Consider the following 16,104-nt stretch of genomic DNA (forward strand, 5'->3'; position numbering starts at 1 on the left):
CTTTACATTCTTCTTAGACTTTACTCTTCACCATATACTATGCAATCTAATGGCATTGGCCTCTGCTATTCTTCATGCAGAACAATTCTTCTCTCAGCTCCGAGAATTTTTATCGACTGTGCCCCATGCCTGGAATCCTCTCCCCCACATCCCCCATCTCCATCTTTTGGCTTTACTGGCTTCCTTCAAATCCTAGCTAAGATTCCACCTTCTATAAGAAGCCTTTATCTATCACCCTTAAACTGAATGCCTTTCTTTTGTGATTTTCTCCAATTTGTCTCATATCTTTTTTTTTTTTTACACTCAATATTTTGCCCGGGCTGGAAGTTCAGTATTCATTCATGGCCTAATCCCACTGCTGATCATTACAGAAGCTTTGACTTGCTCAGATTTTGAGTTGGGTCAGTTTTTCTCTTCTTAAGCAATCTGGTGACCTCCGTTCCTGGATTCTTACTCTATTGGTGCTGAAGTTAGCGTAGATATCCAATCATCTTTAATCCTACTATAGCCCAACAATCCCAAGCTCAAGCAATCCATCAGCATTTGCCTCTCCTAAGGATTACAGATGTATGCCTCCATGCCAAGCTACACTGTACGTGGATATTGGATATATTTCCTTTGTACATAATTCGCATTGTCTCCTCCATTAGACTGTGAGTTCCTTGAAAGCAGGGACTTTTTTTTTTCCCCATTCAGTGTCTTGTTAACAAAAGGTAGCGTTTTCTTCACTTTGGCCATTTTTAAAGATGCAGGCATAGAGCAGGGAATACTGAACTAGCACGTATTAAAAAAGTGCAACATTAACATAGTACATAGCTTCCAAAAGACTAAAACATTAACAAATACAAGGCAATGCATGTATTTTTAAACTAGTGTAAGTTTTTCCACATTCGATTAAATTTTACTTTGTACACCAAACATTGTAATGCTGTTCCTCTATCTTCCATTATGCAAACATGTCATTTCTGTCATTAAGAAATGTGTTTACAGATCATGTCTATCTTGCCCTCCCATCTACTATGAAAAAAAAAATCCAACCATAAGATATAAAGGACCTGTTCTGGAAGACTTGTAAAGACATATTGACATAGAATTGGATACTGAAATGGCAGAAATTCCAGTTTTGATATTAAAAGGCTTCTTTAATTTTAGATGTTTCCTCTGACCCATTTCTAATAAATGATCTCAAGAGAGGGGAATTATCGTCCACAGTAAAGTGTTGACTTTCCAAACACAAAAGATATAAGGGGTTGTGAAAGAATCTTACACCCCCTCTTCTCTGGCCCTTCATAATATAAGCACATTCATTTTGAAGGTTATTTTAAAAGGTTAACAGTAGTGAAGGAATTGTCTACTTAAGCCTGAAGACCTTATACCCACTTTTCTGCCTTATTAATTAAGATGGTAAAATTACATTGAATGGTTCTGCAGTATTAAAAAATGGATTGAAAAACATAGTTTTTTCCTTTTCTGTCTTTGTTCTCTTATCTGACCTGGCTCAGTTTCCCCTCCAGCTCCCTGAGCTTCTCTCATAAACAGCATTGCAAGTTGGTTTCAAAAAAGGAAGGAAAAAAAAGGAAAAAAAAAGAGAGAAAGATTTACAAGGGCTTTGTTCGTTAATTATTTACAGGTGGAGTCACTCCACCAGGCGTTTGATTTCATTGGCTAGCAGCTGGTTCATGTTGAACAGGCCCCCCGGGAGCTTGGTGAGTAGCTCCCTCTCCGTGGTTTCAGGGTCACTGTCAACAGAGCTGGAGCTTGCGCTCATGTTGTCGACACCAGTGCTGGCTGGGGGGTCCAGCTCTGGCTCACTAGTCTCACTGGCCGTGGACACCACGGAGAGCAGGGACATGCGCCGTGTGAGCCAGCCAGGGGGCAGGAGGGAGGTGGCATAGTCTGCTATCAGTACCAGCTACGTCTAGATGACAAGCCTTATCAAAGGCGATGAAACCTGCGTTTGCATTGGCCTCCCAGATGCAGAATGAGCCGTCGTCTTTCATCAGTAGGTCAATGCCTCACACATCCATTTCCAAGGTGTTTGACGCCTGGATGGCAAGCAGTTTTCCTTATTCATTGAGCACGTCATTCCCACCATACCTAGTGAGCAGCTGCTTTGCATCCTTCCATCAGTTGAACAGCGCAGCATAGTGCCAACTACATGGCCTCCCACCGCAATGACACGCACATCTGGGCCATGAGATTCCTTTATATACTTCTGGAATAGTTATGGCGCTTCATGGCGAGTAAGATGGCTTAGGTCAGCCAAGTGGTGCTTCTCTCAAGCCAGGAAAACAGCTTTACCTCTATAACCTCATGTGTTTTCCACCACCATTGGGAATTCCAATACTTCTGCTTCATCAATCATTTTAGCAAAATTTTCATGACCACCATAAGAGAAGGCATCAGCTAGCTCTTGGAAGGTCCAGAACTTATTGACACAATTCAGGATAGCTTGAGGCCGGTTCATCAGCCGGCACCCCATCTTCTCTAGGTGACGTAATACAGCGATATCACTATCACTCTGCACCCAAGGTGTAGCACCCTTGTTACCACCACCTGGGAATACGCAGTGATCAACTCCCCATTTATTCGGAGACCCAAATTCCCTTGCCCGACAGTTAACACAACTTCATCCATCACCACAGCTCTGAAGTCTAGTTCCTCCTCACAACATTTAGCCTCTAGAGCTTGTAGTATCCCCTGTTGGGGATAGTCTTCTCTGATTGTATGATCTGTCAACAACCACAATCTGGCAGCAACAGAGCTAGACATCTTGATTTGGTCTTCCTCCTTCTGAATTATTTTCTGTTTAAAATATGCTTTACCTTTTTTCTTATCTCAGCTTGGGTCTTTAGATGTGAGAGGCTGAGGCTTGTACAACCAATGATTCTTCTATAGCTCCCATTTCATCCCAGTCAGTCTTCTCAAAGGCGTGCTGAAACCCCAGGCTTGCTCCTTCCTTGATACTTCTAGCAGTTAGAAGCTGTAGCAGGGACTACCTTTTGTTTTTTTGTTTTTTTGCTTTTTTTGTATCTCCAACTCTTAGCCAGTACCTGGCACATGGTAAGTACTTAATAAATGTTTATTTACTTGACTTGACATATGTAAGTTTAGAGATGGATAAAATGCTAAGGGTCCCTTATGGCAGAGCTAATATTCTTAGTATGGCTAGAATAAGTCAGGAAGTGCTAAATGAATGTTTTTTTCAAATTTGTTTCTTCACCTTAAATCCACCTGTTTGCTTCATTCTTCTCTGTTTGAAAAACACATATACAATCAGTTCAGGGAGGTATAAAGGATCTGACCTAGGGTTATGCCTATATAAATGGGGAGAATGGGGTATACCTATATTTTTCTATCTGTCTACTTATCTGTCTATCTATCTCTCATTTATATATCTATCTTCCTGAGATTTGAAAGTAAAAAAAAAGATTTGGCAACTGATTTTATAATGAGACTAGAAAATTTGTTTCTCAGGCCTTAAAGAATAGTAAACAAAAATTTGCTCAGAACCCATCTCTTTCATGATTTTTTCCCCCACACCCATTTTGCTCTCACCTGCAACTTGAGGAACCTGGACTATAAGATACTGTCTGGGGAGTAGCTGTACTGGGGTCCAGTTAGAGGTAGCAAGGACTGGAGGTGGAGGGGATTATTATTAGGGTAGGATGTTGCGCCTTGTTGTTTCCCCATAGAAGATTGATTACTACATGCTGGTATATAGGACAGATATCATATGAATTTGAGGAAGTTAAGTCACACTAGAGGTCCTAGGCTGCGAGAAATACTGCTTTCTTCTACTAACTCCTGGCTATGCCTTTGCTGATTTTAAAATTCATGGAACAGCACTTACAAAAAATAAAATCAACTTTGCCATTTCTCACTAACACCAGGTTTCTCTTCCAGTAATGCTGTCACAATTAATTTCTTATCTTTGACCTAACCGCATTGATCATTCTTTCTTGAATGATACTTAGCCCCATGAAATGTTCAGCCAACAAATACATATACTTTGTGTGTGTGTGTGTGTGTGTGTATGTGTGTGTGAACATTGCAAGTATTTGCAGTATGTATACACATACATAGGGGGAGGTAGGTGGTACAGTGGATAGAGTGCCAGGCCTGGAGTCAGGAAGACTCATCTTCCTTAATTAAAATCTGGCCTCAGACATTTATTAGTTGTGTGACCCTGGGCAAGCCACTTAAACCTGTTTGTCTCAGTTTCCTCATATGTAAAATGAGCTGGAGAGGAAATGGTGAACCACTCTAGTATCTTTGCCAAGAAAACCCCAAATGGCATCACCAAGAGTCAGACATGACTGAAAAACAACTCAACAGCAATACGTGTACATTATATATGTATATGTCTAAGTATAGTCCAGTGTTATATACATGTACATGATACATGTACATATAGAGAGATATGTATATATGATATATACATATATATTTGTTGGTTGAACATTTCATTATAGATATAGATTTCTAGAACGCTTACTACATACAGGTTCATTTTCTCTTCTATAATGGGGCTTATAATCTAGTAAGGGCAGTAAGACATGTATGTGAGTGACTATTAATAAATACGAGGTAGGATGTGAAAGTGTAATAAGAGGAGGCCAAAGTACAAGGAGAATTCAGAAGCCAGAAAGATGTGATCTACAAACGTGATATAGTCTTTTACATACCTGGTGGTGTAGTAGTGAAGTTTCTTGCATCTGCTTGTATAGAGAAATAAAATGTCATTTTTGAAAAAGCAAATACAAAGTGAAGGAGAAGCTAGAATTAATTCTGGAGGGCAGTGATGGGGGTGTTATTTTTTCTTTAGTTGTGCTTGGGTCAATATGACCAAAATATTCTTTTCTGGAGACATTCAACAACTCAAATAGAGAGAAGGATGGATGGGCAGGGTGGAAAGGGAGGAAGTTATTTGTATTTAGGGTCCCTGTGGCTTTTAGACACCATGGCATTTGAGTGAAACTTTAGAAATGGATTTCTTGACAGAGTAATGAATACCTGAACAGATGACGCCAGCATCTTCATGATGACCACAGTTGTGGTTGGACCATCCAGAGTGGGAGCATTGGCCTAGGTAGTCTTCAGTCCCAGCACACTGCATATTGTCCAAGAGGATGTATCCTGAGCCTGGGCCGAAGCGCGCTTCTCCAGGGGCTAACACAGCCTGTCCACAGCCCAGCTGCCTGCATACCACTTCTGCCTCATTTAGATCCCACAGGTCGTCACACACTGTGCCCCAGCCCTCTTGATAATAGACTTCCACTCGGCCTGCACATGGCCCTGAACCACCCACCAGTCGCAGTTGTGGCCAGTCTTCTAAAGACAAAAAAATTACTCGTTGTGAACCTATGGAAGGTATGGTGTCTACTTTATTCTAGGAATAAGTTACCTATATGATGTAGTGGGAAAAGGACTGGATGTGGAAACAGAAGGCCTGGATTTAAATGTTTCCAATATTGGTTACTTTTATCTTGGGAAAGTTAATTACCTTACTCCTCTGGGGCTTGGCTTCCCTGTCTTAAAAAGAGGGGATTGTATTAAGAGATCTCTGAAGTCCCTTCCAATTCTCAGTGTAATGATCAAGGCATAACCCATGCCTTGAAGAGCTCAGTCCTGGAGGTGAGAAGTAATAGCTGTTGTAGTTGGGCCCGATGGGCTAGTACTCCTTGTACATTTGTATTACAGTCACTGTGCTCTCAGGTGACTAAACTTCTTGGTGCTCTCTTCTTCACAAGAGATCAGAATTTATGCATTCATGGCAAGGGTGACATCTTGTATGCAGAATACAATATTGTTAGTAAGATATGTGCTTTGAATTGATTTATCAGCAGTGAGGATTCATTAAGGCTGAGCTACCTGCGTGATCTCTTATACATTCCCCTTGGTGATGAATAACATATTCATTCATTCATTCATTCATTCAATAAACATTTTTAAGCACCTACTATGTGCTCAGCACTATGCTAAAGGCTGAGGGATACAAAAAGAGGCAAAAGATAGTTTCTGCCCTCAAGAAGCTCACAATATATTACTGAGGCAACTGACTGAGAAAAGGGGTATAGGCTATGTGCATGGCACAGAGTTTATTTCTGTGAGAAGTTGATTGGCTCATGTGTTTATCAAAACTGCAATCTTTGGAATCCATGGCAACTTCTTCTAACAAATTGAGTCAAACACTGGTTCTGTTAGCTGGGCCAAAAGTATTGAAATTACTAGAATGGAAAGTAAAGATATAAATAGCAATTATTGGGACCAAGATAAATATAGTCAATAAGGGTTTTTGGAGGGGTTGGGGTGAGACTTCAGATTTACAGAATACAAGGTCCAGTGGTAAGAGACACCCTGAAGGGGGAGACAAAGACCTCAGGACACTGGCTGTTGGAGACCTCAGCACAATACTGCTGTGGAAGCCATAGCCAGGGGAAAGAGTGGTTCACATAGTAACTTCCTAGTTTAATTATTCTTTTTAACTTTTGCTTAGCTCAACTGTGCGCACTTGTTAAAGGAGGATAGGTGCTGGCAGCATCCTCTAAATTTTGGGATTCTTGGATAAATCTCTCAGTTTTGGCTTTGGAACAGTGTAATTATTCTATATCTAGAGCTTTTCATTCACCAGGGTCTTTTCGTCTGTGTTTTGCCCCAAAGTATCAAGCATAAAAATGTTTAGGTATTTTGTTGAACCCCAAACTTTCTGGTCACTGAAGTAGTGTCTTACTAATGGCATATTAGAAGTCTGAAAGAGCTTTTGGAGTTTTCAAGAATGCTTAATTAAACCAAAGAGTAGCCAAAATATTTTTGGAACTGAATTAAATTGAATTAGGTGCTGGAAGAACATGTAACTTGGAATAATATCAAGATATGGCAAACAATGTTATGTTACCTGTTTCCGAAACTTAATTTTAGACATACCTAGATTGGTGTCATTTGAAACTTCAGCATCTGTTTTTATAAAGGAATAAAAAATGTCTATCAATATTTTTAGGAAATTGCAATTAAAAAGATAAAAGAGGTTTGGACTGTCTCTCTAAGTATTTACTAAGCCAACACATTCATGATATTTCCTTCAGCATAAGATTGGCCATGGGTGAAATAAGAAAGTAATAATTTACTAAAAGGTAACTTAAAGATGTAGTGTTGTCAACATTGCTTCCATGATGTTTACTTCAAAGTATTGTTTAAATACTTTGGAAAAAGAGGCAATGTGGTATAATATATAGAATGTTGGATTTGGAATCAAGATGACCTGAATTCAAATTTCTTTTCTGAAGCTTAGTAGCTGTGTAATCCTGGGTATAACACTTAACTTTTATGTTCCTCAGGAAAACTCAGAACCTACCTACTAAACCATAGACAAGTTTAGCTCTTCAGAGACGGAAGGAATTCCACCACTAGAAGCTCCTTACTCTGCTAACATCTCAAATCCCTTGCATTTTTACGCATTACTTAATCACTGGGAATATCTAGCTTCTCTCGCATAACCACCAAGATCTTTATTTAATTGTTTAATCATTTTTCCCTTAATGTTTTCAGTGTAATTTAGAAATATTTGAGTACTTTATACATATATCAATAGTCAGTAAATCTATATTTACAAACTCAAGTCATTTATTAAAATGAGTATCTAGTACCTGAAATATTATTTCCAGGTTAGAATAACTCAAAATTTCATGTCAATATTTCTTCATTATTCTATTTGTCTTTGTCATCTTTTTTGGGGTGTCAATATAATTGGTCCAGAGAGGCTACAATAAAGGAAGTGATTTTTGAGAGATGAGGGTATACCTGAGCAGATAACACTGGCATCTTCATGGTGACCACAATTGTGTTCAGACCAGCCAGAGTGGGAGCATTGCCCAAGGTAACGTTCAACTCCTGAACACTGCACGTTGTCCAAGAGAGTTTCGCCTGAGCCTGGGCCAAAATGAGCCTTTCCTGGGGCAGAAACAGCCTGTCCACATTTGAGCTGCCTGCATACCACCTCTGCTTCATTAAGATCCCACAGATCATCACAGACAGTACCCCAGTTTCCTTGGTAAAGGACTTCAACTCTTCCTGCACATCTCCCAGGACCACCAGCCAGCTTCAGTTCTGGCCAGTCTCCTAAAGACAGACACATTTGACTATTAACTATGAAACACAGTGACTTCCTCTGTCTTAGCCAATAGCTAGGAATCCTAAAATACCCTTCTCTTATCTTTTAAAAATAGTTGGAGTTAAGTTCCAAATCTTGAAATCAAGTTTATCTTCCTTGAAAAATTGAGGTTGACTGTTTTGCTGTAAGTCACCAGTTAACACCATTTTATTTTGGTAGTTAATCTGCTTCTCCAAATGATTCAATTCAGATGATATGGAGGTACTAATTTGCAGTGGTCCCTAGAATGCTACTAAGAATTTTTGGTGAAATAAATAAATAATCATTTAAATGAGATAGGATGAACCAGTAGAATCCGTTGAATACTTCAGCTTCAGAATTTATCAGGCTCAAAGTGTCCAAATTCAACATGGACTTTTTTTTTCTCATGGCCAAGAATAAGAAACAATAGGCATAGCTTGAGTGATACACTGTTTTCTTTAAAATGTTAAACAAAAGGAAGCTACTCTGCAGAGGCACCAACATGCAGAGGTTATCAGAGAGCTACTCTTTAAGCCTCCATGAGGACACTATAAAGGGAGAAAAGGATTTCCAGTAACCAAGAGCTGTGAGTTATCCCTTTGCCATACACATTCTCTTTATATGTGCCTTCCCATTGTACTCCAAGTTGTTTGTGACCATCCTCCCAATAGTTCTTGTGGTTATGTGGAGGAGAGTGTGCCCCTGATCCTTCGGGGCATATTTCTATGGCAATTGTTCATGATATACATGCTTAGTATGAATGGCATCCCTTTCTAAAAGCTAACTAACCATGACTGATGTATTGGTAGCCAAGGGGAACCAAGGGGAACCAAACAGAGGCCCAAGAGCAACGAAAAATTATAACCCCAAGGACTCTAAAGAGAGGAGCAAGTCAGCTACTCATTATCATCATCAACATCATCAACATCATCTTCATCATCATCATCATCATCATCATCCTATTTGAAGTCATAGCCAACATTCCTAATGGTTTTGAATGATTCTGATTATGCCAGTGTATTTGGGCAGAATCAACTGGACAATGTCTAGGTAGACACATCAATCTGTAAATGGTACCGATTCTGCATAGACCCAACCATTGGGTAGAAAGCAATTAATTTAGTAAACCAAAGGAGGTGTTCGTGTTTACCTGGTCTTGCTGTAATTATGCTGGGTGTTGTTGGAATGGCTGGGGATACAAGAAACCCCCCCCAAATCCCAAAACAAAATGAGACTTTTAAGAAATTAAATATCAGTTCTTCTAAAATTATTGTCTAATTGTACTGCCCCAATATGATAGATAGACAGATAGATGGATAGATAGATAAATAGATAGGGCATGTTTTAAGCACTTTCTATGTGACAATCATTGTGCTAAGTGCAAACCTTACCCTCTTGGAGTTTACATTCTAATGGAAGAACAACTACACATAAAGGGGATCTGGAAAGCAGTGGATGGAGAGGGGAAGGAAAAATCCAGAGAGTGAGTTGAGCTAAGAGTGAAGAGAGTACAGCTGAGGCCCAGCTAGAAAAGGGAGTCCTAGATAGATGATCATCAATCTAGAGAATAGGATATCAGGGAAGAGGTTTCATAACAATGGGAAGGCAATTAGAAAGAAGCTGAGAAAAAAGCTCGAAGACTGAATAAAGTTAGGAGTGAATTGAGCATGGTTGGGGATTATCTGGAGATAGTGGTCCAGAGCAGGGAGTCATTATTAATCAAAACGGTTTGCTTCTTTGCAACTTCCATACATTGTTCTAGGGTCTGCCATCATTTTGAACATATTTCCAACTTCATATTCTTGGAAGCCAGGAGCATTCATTTGCCCTCTACTCTCTCCAGTCATTTAAGAAATTAACAAATTTTAATCATTGTCATTCTGTGCTTAAAACAAAATCTAGGATAATCATGGGTTAAGAACACTGGATTTGGAGTCAGAGGACAGAGCTATAGTCAGTAATTTTGGCAGCCTGGACAAGAGCCACAAAAAACATCTGGGACAAATAATAAGCCGAATTCAATTGTTGGATGAAAAGAACTTGGACCTCAGCACCTGAGGCCCTATGGAGTCCTTCCAGTGAAAAGACACAAGCCCTGAGATACTAGCTCCTTTAAGCAGATATCTCAGGGTGTGGAGAGACTGCTGTTGAAAAGGCAGCTGCCTGGGGAAGGAATAGGGTAGTGCTTCATCTGTAAGACTGGAGTGTTGAATCAGATGTCTCTAAGGTTCTTCCTAGTGCTAAATGTATGATCATAAATTTTTAGAATTGTAAGGGGCATGAGAGATCACATGGCCTAATCTCCTCATTATGCAGATGAGGAAACAGAATCCTAGGAACAGAAATATTCAAAATTCATGTCTTGTTGATGAACTCAAACAACTATTTCCTTCTGATTCATAGGAATTGCTTTCATTTACTGTTCTCAGTGTGATATGTGGGTATTTTGATAAATGTTCTCTCTTCTTTGACAGAACATTGAATTATTAATTTCAATTATCATTAGATTATTAATCACTATGATTATAATACACAAATAGTTTAAAAGTAAAACCTCACAATTAAAAGCTGTTTAAAACCACAACATGGTTATAGTTGGGCAATTGCACTTATAAAAACTTGTACAGAAATATCTAATATCTCTAAATTAGGGTTGATAGAAGAAAATAGAAAGTGATTACTGAATAAAATACATTATTAATACTCATTAAACCATAAGGTAAGAATATAATATAACAAAGAATACAATTTCTAAAAAAATAAATTTAAAATGAAATATGACTCACTTATTACATATGGTGTCTTGGAAACAGTTTCTGGAAGTACAAGAAAAGAATTATATGGCAATCACTGTGAGGCTACAGTACTGTTAATATTGGTAACATTTACAAACATATTTTGATGACGTTATACATTAGGGAAAGGGCCTGGACCTGCAATTTCACTACTATAGAGATGTCCCAGATAAGATAACCCAGTGCGGGTTAGCGCCTTTTCTTTCTGAAACATATAGGCTTTAGAGAGTTGCCAGTGGTACTAAGAGTTCAAGTGACTTGCCCAGGGTTCCACAGCCAGTATGTCAGAGGCAGGGGCCAGCCCTTTTATCTATTATGCCATGCTGCCTCTTCATATCATCAATTTCACACTTTATTAATTAGGAAGTAAAAGCAAAAGAGATGATTTTTCACAATGACATACATTTCTAATGTCACATAGGACAGGGTTCAAGAAAAAAAGTACAAAACATATTTGGGCCAGTCCCTAGCCCCCAGAAAAAAAAATTATCTTAATCTTTCCAGATTGGTTGCTGTATGTAGATATAACTATCTAATCAAGTTGCTTTAAGGAAAACTTTTTGTAAGTTGTAGATTATCATATAAATGTGAGTTATTATTATTATTAGCAGGAGGAGGAAGAAGAGGAGGAGGAGGAGCAAGAGGAGGAAGAGGAGTAAATCTCATACTGCTTTTGTTTCCCCTACTAGCACCTGATACAGCATTACATCCGGACTGGGGTGTCAATATTTGCTTCTTAACTGAGTGTAAAAGAGTTTGTTGCTGTGAAGTTGTGTTTGTTTTTAAATTCGTACCTTTGGCTGCAGAATAGTAATAAGCAACAAAGTTCTTTCCTATGTTGTTGTAACTGCGGTGGTACACAAGTGTCATTGAGTTAGAAGAAGAAGAGAATTTGAGGTAGATCCCATTACAAATCTTCCCCAGGGAATCAGAAGAAAATCGATCTCCATCCAGGATTTCAAAATATTCATTATTGCAGTCTAGGCTATGGAAGCAAATTCACATTGTCCGTAATTAGAGAACCATATGAATGTCACGTGGATTCTAGGTACTTTGTTTTTAAACGTGATAGTTTCTACTGAATCACATGGGCAGAGATAATCCCTGGCATTTAAATGGCACATTAAGATTTGCAAGCACTTTACATATATTTTCTCATTTGAGTCTCACACAGCCCTGAAAAATAGATATTATTACTCCCACTTTACAGATGAGTCAACTGAGAATCAGAGAAGTTACATGAGTAAAAGGCAGCATAAAATGGTAGGATGAGTACTGGGTTGAGATTCAGAGGGAACCGTGGGGTTTCTACCTCTATCATTTACTACCTGTGTGACCATGGGTAAGTCATTTAACCTCCCCAAACTTTAGTTTCCTGTAAAATAGTGATGATAATAATTGACCCTGTTTCTCAGATTTGTTGTGAGGATTAAATGACTCAAGACACTGTAAATGTGAGCTGTTACTATTGTGTGACTTGCTTTTAGTAGCACAGATAGTAAGTGAGGACTTGGACAGGAATCCTAGGTATTGGGTAGGAGGTGATAAAAGCAAGATGGGAATATTCTAAGGACAAATTTTGTTTATTTCTAAGTTTTGCTTATGCCCAATCCTGTACCAGAAAAGGGAAAGCAAATATTTTCTTCTTCCTTCTTCTCCTTCCTACAACACGTGCTCATACCCTCTCCTACTTCCAGAACTCAGAACTTAGGATAGTACTCTTAAAACCAGAGTTCAACTATATTTTGGTTAAATAGGCTTCTGTGGGCTGGCCTGGGAACCTAACTCCTTATCATACTATTATTTCAATGGGCAAAAACATCAGAATTCCAAACAATCAGACTGACATTAACTTTTGGAATAAAAACTATTCATAAATGAGAGACCATGTGTATTTGCCAGATGGGTTTTGTGGAAGTGGTATGACTCTGCTAATTGCTATTACCAGAGGTATAACAAATACTTTTTGCAGCTGGTTCAAGTTACACAAAATGTGTCTAGGGTGAATAGTCAAATTGAACCATCAAAACAACTCTAAGATAAATCAAGTTTGATGGAAGAGGGAGGAGAGAACCCAAGGACACTGCATGACCACTGCTGAGGAAGCCACGGTTGGGGCAGGGGGAACATAGTAGGGTCAGACTGGAGAGGAAGTCACTAGGGGGTTAGCCATAGCAGACGGGGGCACACTGTTTGATAATTTCCTAACTTGGTGCTAAACTCAGTTGTTGCTATGCTGCAGTAATGCAGGTGCTCCCTAAAGCCATCTAAATTTCAGCACTCAGAGGCAAAGTCCTAATTTGCCTCTCCTAGATATAGGGGACTAATTGTAACTTCATTATGAAGTCTGGGTAAAATCCATGAAAAGTTCTACAGTGAAAATTTCTGTATGAAAAAATAAAATCTAAGTCCTAGTCAATTGACTACCTATACAAAATAGCATTTTGATTCAACACTATTCTGGTAAAAATAAAAATGATTGTAGTTAGTACTTTGTACAGCTTCTCATCACAAAACTTTTTATAATTAAAAATGAAATGAACTGAAACATATGGGATGGATTTCATTTTAAATGAAAATGTAGAAGGATATTTTATTTTCCTTTGTCGAGGAGAAACTCTAGAGAATTAATGATTGGAGTTATAAAAGCTAGATCAATACTATGCTGTTAGTGTGTTTTATACTTACTTAAGATAAGGAAATGCCAGCATTATGCGATCAGATGAATTGGCCTTTATTTCCCAAATGCATGTTATGTTGTCATGCATTTCATTTTGGGGAGGGTTTCTAATTGCCCCAGATGTATTTGAGATGATGCCACCGCAGGAAGATTTTCCTGAATGTAGAAGGAAGACATTTTAAAAATTATTTTTTGTTTTTATTATTAATTGACAATCACTGTCATCTTTCAAGGTTCATCTCAGGTGTTGCCTACTATAGGAAACTTCTGATAACTCTCACTTCCAGGTCTTAATGCTCTCTGCCTCCTCAAATTCCTTGCTATTTACTACTTTCCCAACTGAATGTAAGCTTTTTGAGGGCAGGAACTGTTTTTGTCTTTGTATCCCCAGAACCTACCTCAGTGCCTGGCACACATAATAGGCACTAAATACATATTCTTAATTGAATTGAACCATAAGTACTATAGCCAATTTCCTCTTTGTTGTTGTTTAGTCATGTCTGACTTTTTGTGACCCCATTTGGCAAAGATACTAGAGTGTTTTGCTGTTTTCTTCTCCAGCTTATTTTACAGATGAGGAAACTGAGGAGGGTTAAGTGACTTGCCCAGAGTCACACAACTGGTAAGTATCTGAGGCCAGATTTGAACTCAGGAAGATTAGTCTTCCTGACTCCAGATGTGGTGCTCTGTCCACTGTGCCATCTAGTTGCCCCAATTTCCTGTTTACTTCTTTACAATAAAAGTTCTCATGGGTTGTTACATTTTTGGGCTTTGATAGAGTGGATAGGGTGAGAGATATAAACTTGTCAAGATGGTTGTATAACCATAGAAAATTAGGGAATAAAGCACATATATAAAATTATAAATGTCTTGACTGTTCTACTGTTTTTAAAAACAAATATATGTACTAACCTGACATCTCTATTGCTTTGTCAACTTCTCATCTTGTACTTTTGCTCTATTACCTGGTTATGCTAGGCAGTCCCAATTGTTTCACCATTAGTTTTAATTAACAAATTACTACTTCAATGTACTAAGTAAAATTCTGGGAAATGTAGAAATGCTCTCTTCTTTTTATACAAAGATAACACCTAGGACCCACCATAAGTAGGGCATACACTTTAAGTTGCTTTTCTGGTAGTGGAAACATGGCAACATAGAACAGAGATGCCAAAGACATGGCCAGTCCCCCACTGGACTGCATAAAAAAATTTTAAAAAAAAGTCAATTAATTGCCTGCCTATATGAAACAGGCAATATTCCTGAGTGCTGCTGGAATGAGATTACAATGCAATTGGAAAATAGTTAACACAATAAATAAAAATACAACAGAATATAGATAACGTTAATTGGTAGTTTTCTAAGTCAATATGGCAGGGATGGTTCAATTGCCCCCATTTCTATCTGAGGTTGACATCACTTTCGAAGACTCAACTTAGATTGAGGAAAGAGCTGAATTAAAATCCTGTCCTTTATACTTACTAGTGATATCGCCACAGAAGTCACTTATCTTCCCTAAAACTTAGTTTCCTCATCTGTAAAGTGGGAGGGAGGTAATTATGGTACTTATTTCACAGGGTTGGCATGAAGTGCAAACGAGTTCTAGTAGTGGCTGTCCTGTGTTATCTGCACTCTCATCTCTCCTCTTCCTCCCGAAAATAATAAGCCCTACGTCTGTAGGGCACCTTGTGGTTACAAAGTTTTTTCACATTTATCGTGCCATTTGATCCTTACAGAAACTCTTGGGGAGGGGACAGAGGTTGAACAGGTACTACCATTTTACAGATTAATAAACCGAGACAGATTCTTGTCTCACCAAGGTGCCTAAAGGTGTGAGAAAGGCAAGCTTCATTTACCTTACAACAAGCAATAAATACACTGTCTGCTCTTGAATTGGTCTTTAACCATTTGCACTTGGCCTCCATCAAGATTTCCAAGAAGAGTGACAATTATTGATTACTTGTTCTTCCTGATCTTATTAACTAATCATAGTAATAGGTGACATTTAAGTAGCACAGTGCCTGGCACATAGTAGGTGCTTAATAAATACTTGTGAACTGACTGCTTTAAGGTAAACAAAGTGTTGTACCAATACTATCTTTTTTGATCATCACAACAACTTTGTGAGGTAGGTAGGTGCTGCTAGCATCCACCTTTTACAAATGAGGAAACTGAGGCTCAAAAGTTTAAGTGGCTTGCTCAGTATCACTAGTAAGTGTCTGATGTGGGACTTAAACCCAGGTGTTCCTGTCTGTGGGTCCAGTGTACTAGCCACCACATCATTGCCCCTCACTGGCCCTACCAGTGAACTGGTAGGGCTGTAAAGTATGAAACCTCTTTTGGTTAGTAAAACCTATGCTTGGAATCCAGATTTTAGTGAGCATTTTGGTTAGAAAGGATGGTTCCCTGACTACCAGTTGTTCTCTTAGAAGATTCCCTTACTTATTTTCTCTATAACTTCAGCTAGATGATGATAAAACATGTTAAATTAGTGAGAT

At 38.6% G+C, this 16,104-nt stretch overlaps 1 protein-coding gene and 1 pseudogene across 1 annotated transcript in view; both read right to left on the reverse strand.

Annotated features, from left to right (window-relative positions):
* Positions 1 to 16,104, reverse strand: part of LOC110192760 (scavenger receptor cysteine-rich domain-containing protein DMBT1-like) — a 94,944-nt gene that overhangs the window by 9,610 nt on the left and 69,230 nt on the right. The window contains 6 exon segments of the mRNA XM_078151611.1: positions 4,963 to 5,402; positions 7,791 to 8,118; positions 9,282 to 9,320; positions 10,918 to 10,947; positions 11,721 to 11,911; positions 13,615 to 13,762. Coding sequence (XP_078007737.1) covers positions 4,963 to 5,402; positions 7,791 to 8,118; positions 9,282 to 9,320; positions 10,918 to 10,947; positions 11,721 to 11,911; positions 13,615 to 13,762 — 1,176 coding nt within the window.
* LOC110192798 (beta-citrylglutamate synthase B pseudogene) lies at positions 1,637 to 2,772 on the reverse strand (annotated as a pseudogene).

The sequence above is a fragment of the Phascolarctos cinereus genome, unplaced genomic scaffold (genome assembly GCF_003287225.1).
Source record: "Phascolarctos cinereus isolate Bilbo 61053 unplaced genomic scaffold, phaCin_HiC Scaffold_3;HRSCAF=262, whole genome shotgun sequence".
Classification (NCBI taxonomy): Eukaryota; Metazoa; Chordata; class Mammalia; order Diprotodontia; family Phascolarctidae; genus Phascolarctos; species Phascolarctos cinereus.